General features: G+C 36.2%; 1 protein-coding gene and 1 non-coding gene across 2 annotated transcripts; both read right to left on the reverse strand.

Annotated features, from left to right (window-relative positions):
* Positions 1 to 92: 92 nt before the first annotated feature.
* LOC122092524 lies at positions 93 to 190 on the reverse strand. The gene has a single exon (XR_006144183.1). It is a non-coding gene; the product is annotated as a small nucleolar RNA R41 (small nucleolar RNA).
* A 2,231-nt stretch (positions 191 to 2,421) lies between these two features.
* Positions 2,422 to 6,900, reverse strand: LOC122091186 (zinc finger protein GAI-ASSOCIATED FACTOR 1-like). The gene is made up of 3 exons (XM_042661031.1): positions 6,393 to 6,900; positions 5,453 to 5,849; positions 2,422 to 3,612 (listed from the first exon to the last, which is right to left on the reverse strand). Exons 1-3 carry the CDS (start codon positions 6,592 to 6,594, stop codon positions 2,613 to 2,615), a joined length of 1,599 nt encoding a protein of 532 aa, XP_042516965.1. The 5' UTR covers positions 6,595 to 6,900; the 3' UTR covers positions 2,422 to 2,612.
* Between the last annotated feature and the right edge of the window lie 3,593 nt (positions 6,901 to 10,493).

Consider the following 10,493-nt stretch of genomic DNA (forward strand, 5'->3'; position numbering starts at 1 on the left):
AAAAAAAAAAAAAAGATCGACTTCAATTGAAGAAAGAGAGAAAGGGGGAGAGATTAAAAAATGAAAATCAAAGAAGGGGGAAACGATCAGTGAGGAGAGCTCAGAAGGATCCATTGGTTTGTTTATAATCACAAGGGAAACTTACATTTCCCTCAGAAAATAGGTAGTTTCTCATCATCACAGCCTCCTTAACCAACCTAAAACTTGAGAAAAAAAAAACATAAAAATTAAAACAATCTAAGGATCCAGAATCAAATCGTTAGAATGGCCGCGAAAGATATATCAAAAAGAAAAAAAGAGTACAGAGAATTCCTAAGCCTCCGTAGTAGACCTCAGACTTTCTCCTCCAAACCCTTCTGAAAACTTCGACAATGAAAGCTTTTCTGAGTTTATCTTTATATAGACAGATGGCTAAATACTCAGCTGAGCTCGAGTGAGGCGGAGACGAGCTAGGGTTAGGGTTTTTCCATCTCAAAACACACAATACCCAAAGTACCCCTGTTGTTTTTCTATGATTTCAAATAACAACAGAAGATCCTACGTGGAGTCCTCAACACAGATCAGGATCTACCTTGGGCTGGGTGAGATAAACGGCAGCTTAGCCCAGCCCATCTTGGCCCATTTACACTTCTTGTACTCCAACACTGGTTTCCAATAATAAAGGTGTCAATTCGGTTCGGGATCGGTATTTGGTATGATTTCGGTTTGTTACACTGCATATATATCATATCGATATTGTATTGAATACTGAATCGATATAGGATCCCCATATCGATACCATATTGAATGCTGAATCAATATAGGATCTTCATATCAATACCGTACTTTCTACGAAAAAAAAATATCAATACCATATCAAATCTATTCGTATACTATGGTGTGTTTTTTTTTAATCATACCTCATATCGATTCCATATCGAATATTGGATCAATGTTATATCATATACTGTTTTTTTTTTTTTGTTTTGGGTGGAAATATACCTTATATTGATACTTAGGGGTGTAAGTTTGGCCTTGAAGACCCAAACCCGCCCTAAGCCCGAACCTTGTTTAACTCGATTATGAGGGTCAACCCAGTTCAGCCCGACCCAACCTTGACTAGGGTTGGGCTGGGCCTGGGTTGAGACCTAGGCCCAGCCTGGCCCAATTTTAACCTTGATTTATTATTGTGTTTAGTAATAGTATTCCCCTTCCCCTAGGCCCACATCATATGTTACACAAGCCATATAATGTATTACACAAGCATTATACAAGCTGTCTGTATGATTTCAACCCACATCATGTGTTACACAAGCCACACTCTTACCTATTGAGCTAAGACAACCGTAACAAACTGACAATCTTGCTTGATGCAAATTTATGGATTAGGGGTGGACAAGGGTTGGCCATAGTCTTAAAATCCCCCTCCCCCCTGGTAAATATAGATTTAACATGTGATCCTCTATAGGAAAAAAAAAATGCAAGACTAGTCAGGGTCAACCCGACCCAACTTTGAGCCCGATAGGGTTGGGCCTAAGCGTAAACTCGACAGGGTTGGGTTGGCTTGCTTTGAGTTTTGGGGACCTAAGGTTGGGTTAGGGTTTTAAGAAACCTGACCCTATTTCACCCTTACTGATATTACAACAACATCCAAAATCTTATCCCAACTTAATGGGGTTGGTTATATGGAGATTCTAAGCATAGACGAACGTACCATATAGATCGGTCAAGCCAAAGCATCCTACATGCATTACTTCTACCACCAAAGACAATCTCTCATACAACCTACTTTTATCAGAAAGGAATGAGACAACAAATTCTTAACACCCCTGCTAAGCACGAAAGTAACAACTCGAACACACAAACTCCTACTATATTGATACTGTGCCAAATTCTTTTTTGTTTTTGATAGAAAGAAATATTATATATTCAAGGGGTAAAAGGGTTCAATGCTCCAAGAAGCCAATTAGGAACAGAGAACCAACACTTACTGGAGTTACATGATAACCCAAATCTAACGAGATAAGATCTGTTGCTCGTACGATGACTTGGTCGTACGAGTTAGCCTCCAACACCTGTCCTATCTTCTGCTATTACAAGGACAAAGAGGGATACATTTAGAAACAAAAAGGACAGGTGTTGGATGTTGACTCGTATGACTAGGTGATTGTACGAGCAACTGATCCATTTTCAAATCTGGCTGCGGTGTGTGCAGCAATGTTTGCATAGCGATTAACATGAAAAAATGAAGTTGAGATTCTTTTTGATACTCGTAATTCTATACGTATATGGTATCTTAAATGCTAGCATATAAAATTCAGCAATACCCCACTAATACGTACAATATTTTCCTAATAAAATATTATATCATTGTTTTGAAAGTCAAACTTGGGTTGGGCTGGACCCATCAAAAGTCAAAATGACCATGTAAGAGTAAGACTCAGTCTGAAATATCGTTTTCTTCTCTAATATTTCAACCTACTCCTCAAAATAGATGGAGTGGGTTGTCTTTCTTTTGCTTCATTCATTTAAGATCAACCATATACTAAAAAACTAACTAGAAATTAAGATCATGTCTTCCCTGCAACCATGGCAGTCCCTCGGTAATTCCTTACTAAGTGCATCTTCCATGATCATATATCCCACAAAGATTTATCCATGGCTTCTTGTCCATGTGATATCTGTTCTTGAAAGGGATTCAATTCCTGAAATCTTTGGTGACTGAGCTGTTGTTGTTCACTCAAATTCACTGACCTTGATCCTCCAATCCCCAAGAAATCTACAGTCATCATATCATCTCCTACCCCGTTCCCTCCGAAGCTCGACGACGCGCCTGCCGGATTCTGTCCACTGCTTGGCATCCCTAACCCTAAATTACCATTCCTTCCCTGTAACAATCTACTAGTACTAGCACTGTTTCTGTTCTCTTGTTCAGTGTTCTTCAATAGTCCATGTTTTTGATCCTCTTCACCCATAAACATCCCAGAGAACATTCCCAAATCATTTGCCCTAGAACTTCTGGCAACATCTGGATCCGAATCCATTGTTGTTGTATTGAAGAAGTGAGAAGAAATCTGATCTTGGGTGTTCTGCAAGAAGTGATTTGTGAATCCTCCACCATCCATCCCTGCCATGGTTGTAACCAAGCTCTTTTTCATCATGGGAGGGATAATGCTATTACTTGTAGTTGCACCCATTTGAGCTGCTTTCTGCAACAATGCAGTTGCAGATAAGTGTGCCGCCGACGATCCGGCGAGCGGGTAGTTCGCCGGTGTCGATGAGCTATTGGCACTGAGCTGAAGGCAAGAGGAAAGAGAAGATATGTTATTTCTTGGGCTACCAAAGATGGAGCTGGAGCTGCTAGAGAACATTCCTCCAGTCATGCTTGGTGACTTTAGTTGCATTGACATGAGATCCTGTGGAAGAGACTTGATCAGTGGGTTCTTGGTTTCATGGTGGCTGAATTCAGGTATTGTGATAGATGTGTTGGTGATGGGTAAAGGTGATATGAGCTCTGAAACTTGGCCTTGTAAGTTTCCTCCATTAAAGATTGAGGTGAGCCCATGGTTTGCTTTGCTGTTTTCTTCTGTTAAGGCATCGCAGAAAGCCCTGTGAGTGATGAAGCTATCTCTTCTGCATACACAAAGAAGGAGAAATACTTTCAAGAACAAACACATGAGATATAGAAAAATAACTGATTCTTATATCTCTGTAGTCTGTAGTCTGTACTGTAGTGATAGTAATAGTGTTATACAATAGGAGAGCTATATTTTAAGTGTTATGCCAGCCAGAACCAACTGTATGGCATGAAAATTCCCATAAGACTCACAGAATGGTTAGATATATAAGACAAGACCCGCGGGACTAGACAGGCCGAAGGTCTGGATAACCATCGTTAAAAAAATATATATATATTGGGATGTGCTCCTTAGATTTCAAAAGAGTTGTTGTGATGTAAGTTAATGAGAGTGGTGACCTTTTTACATGAGATTTCACTGTTTATGATAATACTTGTAGGGACACTTAACTCCTTTCTCCACGTAGGGAGCTTATCTGGACTTTGAAATCCATGGGTCATTTTATATTTTTAATGGGCAAGGTTTTCTTAGCCTTGAGGGTGTCCTACACTCTTTCACATAGAGTTAAATTATTTTTTACAAAAAGAAAAAAAAGATTATCTATGACCAGCGTAGTAAACTCCGACGATTAAAAGATACTTTTATTATTTTTTTATTATTGCTTATTCTTCATGTAATTAGACATGGTTGTAATAATTTATAATTATCCACCTTTTTATGCCCCATGATGCAATAAGACAAAAGGGTTATTATATAATATTCTAATTGAATTGTATGGTGAAATTTTTTTTCAAGTATTATTCATGATACCAATATTATCCCTCCTTATATGTGTAAAGAATATTAAATGTTTTATAAGACTCTAAAGGAGGGTATGCTAACACCCTCATCTCTATCTCTCTCTTTACATGAAATAACTCTGCTATCCTCCTATTTATGAAACTGTTTCGTCGTACTCTCCTATGTTTTTTGTTTAGAGAACCCTCTCCCATTAATTAATTATAAAGGTCACAATCTAACCAGCCGTAGTTACACGGAATAACACCCATTTAATATTAATACGTGGTAATCAAACAATTGTTTATGTAGGTTAATTGAATGAAAGCTGTTGAACAGTAAGTCTTCAAGGGAAAAAAATTATGAAATCAAAAGAAACCTATGGTATATAATGCAGTAAGTCTTAAAGATGAAATTAGAATAGAGAAAAAGATTAATGAAGGGTTTTTTTTTTTCCCTTGGGATTGCCTTTCAAGAATAGGGTTTGATGTGGACAAGGATTGAAAGTATGAAAGGAATCAAAAGGGATGTAAAAGGGTTCATTAGTTTGTCGGCCATTATACCAATCTTAACACGTTTGGGAAGTTATAAGTGACAATAATTCAAGGCGTTGAAAATTTGAAAACCTAAATCAAGCTATTGTATGCCAGTTCATGCAATGGACATCTTATCTTAAAGGGAACTATTTTGAAGGCAATAGTGAAACCTCCTTTTTTTTTTTTTTTCTAAAAAAAACCTCCATCGTTAATATGAACATGAAATACCCTCTTTGAATCTCTACAGTGATTGTAAAAATCTGCACTTGTTGGGACTTAGGTAACTCACATTCAATGTAGGATTGAGGGATTGAATGATTTTGACGTCATAATTTGATACCACTTGTTAAGAGTTGAGTAGAATTCACCCTTGAAAGCTAGCTCTTTAGGAGCCAACAGGGTGCTCAAGTTCTTATAAGTCTTTCACATTGGATTTTACTTACATCGAAATCGATGTGTGATTGGGTGATTTCGCGTGGAACCCAACAAAACTAACCCATTCAATGAACAGAATCAGGAACCCAAATGGATCAGAAAAGAAGAAAACAAAAGGAATTGATTATGTGTGTGGATGTAACAAACCTGGAGAAGATGGTTCCACAATCACATTTGTACTCCTTTGTGCCACAGGTCTTTGAATGAGCCTTCCAATCTGATTGAACTGCATACTTCTTAGAACACTTATCACATTTCCATTTCTTTTCTCCATGTTTCCTGCTGAAATGCTTCTTGATTCCAGTAAGGTCTCCCAATGCTCGAGAAGGGTTGTGGTGGACACAAGTAGGCTCAGGACATATGTATACCCTCTTCCTTATCTCATTTGTTGTTCTTTGCCTAAGCTTCCAAGGAAGATTATGGCCTCTTCTGTGAAGTTGCAGGTTTTGATCCCTTTGGAACCCCTTGTTGCATATCTCACACACAAACCTGTTTGTTGCCATTAGAGTCTTTGGTGATAGAGCAACCACTTCTGCATTTGGGTCTACACTCACATATAAAGGTGATAATTAGATCATCATTTTAAGGGTTTTCCTTAATTAAATACTTCAAATTCTGATTTCTTGGATAGAAATTTTATAAAATTTTGATCCACAATCTGTGCTTAATTGGGTTATACATGAAACTTTACAATATTTGTTTTTTTCCTTTTTCAATTATGGTGATCTACTCTGACTAACGATTGAACCCATGAACCACCAAGAAATCAAAAACCAGTTTCAGTTTTAGAAATTAAAAGCATCATAATCAAAAGGGTTATCTTGAATTGAATCAAATCAAAACAAATCCTTGACATGATCTACGTCTAGCTAGGCTTACATGCAAATCCCATCAAAACTAAGCAATAAAGTTTCCAGCAAAACCTGGAAAAACCCAGATAATAATCCATTTCAATTCTAGGAAAAACTTCAAAAATCAAACAAAAAGACCTTGATAGGTCCAGGCCCACTTAGATAGGAGAAATCTCCAAAACATGTGAGTATAAGAAAGCAATAATTGAGGTTCAGGGAGTAGTGGTTGGACTTGCCTGGAGTTCCTGGTAGATTCCTTTTCTTCTTGACTGGTGGTGGTGGTTGTTGTTGTGGGAAAGAACCATTACTGTTAGTTGTAGTTGAAGGTCCTGCGTTGGAACCTCCATGGAAGTGATGATCTTGCACTAGTTGGACTTCTTCTTCTCCTGTGTTACCAGAAGAGAAGCTCCCAGCTCCTTCACCTGTGATGTTTGACATGGAAGAAAGAAAAAACAAGAGTGATTGAGCTTATTATTGTAGTAGTTTTGTCTTTCTTTCTCAAGTTTCTACTAAAAAATTGTTCTTTCTTTGGTAATTTATTAGTTGTTGGTGCTCTCAAAAGGAAAAGTAGGATTTGGGTTTGTTTGTAGAGTACAGAAAAGTTGGGATTTGCTATTGATAGAGGAAGACAAAAACCAGAGAATTCTCCTTCATTTATGGAGTAGAAGGAAATTAACTCTTGCAGCTCAAAGCTAGAAACAACAACATTGGAACCTGGTCTTCCTTTGCCTTTGTATTTTTATAAAATGGTCACAAGTCACTTGAGCTACAGATTTGTCCCTTCCTCCTTTGATTTGTATTAAAGTATTGCCACCACCCTACCCCATATTTTATAATTTTTTTTTTAATGTTTTGTAATCTTAAAAATGAAACCCTAACATGGAGAATGCCGTTAACAGTGACGTGAGTCCTTTCACGTCATTCCACTATATACAAAAAACCATATATACTTTCTTGTTAAATCATGGGAAGTTAGGGATGGGATTCTTTTCCATGCTTTCTTACATAATGAGTTGTGAGTGGGCATTGATACACATATTTTCCTCATGCACTATGTGGGTCTCTATTATTATTATTAAAAAAAATTATGCGTTTGATTGGTATAACATAAAATATTTTTCCATGCTGACGGCATGAGAAACAAATGACTAATAAGTTATTACATAATGTTATAATTAAAGATAACTGAAGATTAAAAAGAAATTTTAACGAAATTATCTTTCCATGCATGTCTATGCATTGTTTCACTAATTTGTATAACCTTTTGATAATCTAGAAATTTACATGTTTTTATGCCATGTGGTGAAACTTGATTGTGAATAAGAGATTCTGGGGTCTATGTTATCATATAACTTGCCGAACTATAGAAATAAAATATGTCAATTTGAGTTTTCCTCCTAGTTGGACACCATAAGTCATTTACCGATACTTTATTATAATTGAATTTATATTTTATTCAAGGATTTTATGTAGCATATTTTTCGTGAAATACTTTGTTCATATATGAAACTAAGCTTAGACAAAAATAAAAAGAAAAATGAATTATGTCCAGAAACGAAACATATGATACCACCTATTATGGGGAGGAGAGAGAAAAATAGAGTCAGTGAACACTAGTATACTCTACTCTCACGAAACAAAACTCAATCCTTAAATAAAATTTGGGTTCAGTCTATCTAACCATGAAGTGTTCACTATGCCCATTCAAATATGATTTCTTTTATTATTATTTTTTCTCTTTTTCTCAAATAAATGAATAAGGAAATACCTCATGTTTAAAGAACCATTTCCCATTGAAATTTGATTGTAAGGGATTCTGGGGTCTATGTTATCATGTAACTTGCCAAACTATAGAAATAAAATCTGTCAATTTGAGTTTCCTTCTTAGTTGGACATCATATATGAACAATGTATGTAGGAAGAGAAGTAGGTAGCAGCCAAGAGGCTCGAACTTGAGACCTTCTGGTGAGTATGGGTTTTTGGTACACCACAACTCACCAATTGCGTTACGCAATTGTTATTTATTTTATTAATTATATTGGATTCATGTAGTTGATCCCATTTAATTGGGATAAGATTATGATTATTATTGTTGTTATATCAACTTCTCTCAAACTAAAACTTGACATATTGGGAAAGAAAATATTAGAGAGAGAGAGAGATATGTCATTGGGTTGGGAAGCAACACTATGGAGAGGACAAAGAATGATGGGTCATTGGGTTGGGGAAGACCAGCAAAGAAGTGTGGCTGTGAAGCAGACGAAATAATGGAGGGGTTTTGAGTTGAGACATCGCTGGCAGAAGAGAGGAGAGTTTCTAGTCTTGGTTTTGTCTGTTTTTTCATCAAAAAAAAAAAAAAAGTTTTGTCTGTTTACGTGTGGGGTCCACTTAACTTTCTTTTCTAAGTAAAGCTTGACCCCAGTAAGTAATTAAACATTTAAACCCTCCCATAGTCCAATTCCCCTGTTTTGATTTTATTCAAATATTCATTCACTTTCTCCCTCATTCGATCATTTTTTCAAACATGTCGCCTGCATGAACTATCCCCCAAAACCTCATGATGTACCACCCGGCCCGATCCGTACGCTTTTGGTTTCACACCCCAAATAAGCGGCCTCCAATTTCTTAATGACTAAAATACCCTCATTAGCAGGATTCTAAGTATCGATATGACCAGATCGATAATGTCAGATCAAGGGTAAAATCATTAAAAAAAAAAGAAAAAGTTACATGATTACTTATTTATGGGTTTTTTTTTACAAAATTATCCAATTAAAGTTTAAAATAACAAAAATATCTAAAATTGAGTAAGGGTTTACAAAACTATCGATTCAAAGTTTTAGTAATAAAAAAATACATGATTATATGTGACAGATGAAGAATCACTATTTTGGGTAGTTTTGTAAACTCAAATCTAATTTTAGATATTTTTCTTAATCAAAACTTTTTGTGGGTGATTTTGTGAAGGAAAACCCTAAAATGGGTAATTATGTAATTTTTCTAAAAAAAAAAAATGAAAAATAAAGGTAAAAATGATTGATTCAAATCAACACGAACTAATCTGATGCCCGAGATTTAAATCCCTGTTAACGAATCCTCACTCCTCAGATCAAGGGTAGGTTTCAAAGATTCTAGAAAATAAAATCACAGGGGCATGTTTGTCATTACAGTGAGAAAATATTTTTTCTCTTTTTAAATCAATAGACAGTGAGGAGTGGATGACGTGGCACGTTTGGTGTCTGTGCGAGTTGATGGACTAAAATTTTGTTTAAATTTGGACGTGAGAAAACAATAATTGAAAAGAGAAAGAAGAAATGGAAAATGGACAGGGGACCATTGGGGTATGGAATCTAGACTTTTGTTGTTGTATGGATATGTCCATGGGAGTGGGTTTTGAGGTTGTTCACAATGCAAGTGTAGGAAGGAATTTGTATGCTGCAATAATAGCATGACAAAGAATGGTATTATCTATGTGGATCAAAACAGGAGAGAGAATGTTAGTGTAGGTTTTATATCATTTTATGTAAAAGAGTGCATGCTCGAATCTGCACTCTGATGTTATGTGTTTCTTATTCCTTATGTATATGTATAGGAAAAACTTTTCCATGATGCTAGAGTACTATTTCCCCTTCTCATGGTATTTTTTTTTTTTAATTTTTTCTTTGGTGCATGTTTTAGATTACTCACTACGTCTAGCATCATAGGGAACCTCTCCTTATATTATAGGAAGGTGGTTTTGTGTTTGGAAGCACGGTCTGCATCAATGCTTCATGCGTTTCTCTCCCATCCCCAAGGGGTAGAGATGTCTTCTTAAAAGGGAAGGAGACGCCATGCTTCCAGGCATAGTTCATTTTTCCTATTTATATAAAGAGGGGAAAAATTACTATTTATGTTGCCAAAGTGCAATTCCCTATCACACGAATTTCTTTTTATTATTTTCTCCCTTACTTTAAATACATAGTTCTCATTTGAATGATATTATTTTCAATACAAATATTGGTGTACTGTGTGTATTCTTTCACACAATGGCGATAAAAGCCCTCTCCTATATATGAAAAAAAATACTGTTATCTTGCTACACGCCTTCAGGGAAAGTGACAAAAAAACCACTCTACTGCTGATTGGATGCTTATTCGCCTACCGTAGCTGGTCCCACGGTGGTGATCCCTAGGCACACATATATATTGGTATTATAATACGTTGTTGGGATGGAGACATCAGAATGGAGAAAGAAAAGCATGGAAAACGACTTGGGCTTCTTTATTTAATTTGACACCATTGCGGACCCATAACATATATCTATTTCTCAGTTGTAATATTCTCTCTCTCCTCAAAAA

The sequence above is a fragment of the Macadamia integrifolia genome, chromosome 10, assembly GCF_013358625.1.
Source record: "Macadamia integrifolia cultivar HAES 741 chromosome 10, SCU_Mint_v3, whole genome shotgun sequence".
Classification (NCBI taxonomy): Eukaryota; Viridiplantae; Streptophyta; class Magnoliopsida; order Proteales; family Proteaceae; genus Macadamia; species Macadamia integrifolia.

Bases quoted from the DNA above. Each gene is read 5' to 3' on its own strand.
- LOC122091186 (XM_042661031.1), bottom strand. From the start codon at position 6,594: ATGTCAAACATCACAGGTGAAGGAGCTGGGAGCTTCTCTTCTGGTAAC. The intron at 5,850-6,392 runs GCAAGTCCAACC...ATGTGAGTGTAG, and splicing joins GAATCTACCAGGAACTCCAG to ACCCAAATGCAGAAGTGGTT. The intron at 3,613-5,452 runs GTTTGTTACATC...TTGTGTATGCAG, and splicing joins TGTGGAACCATCTTCTCCAG to AAGAGATAGCTTCATCACTC.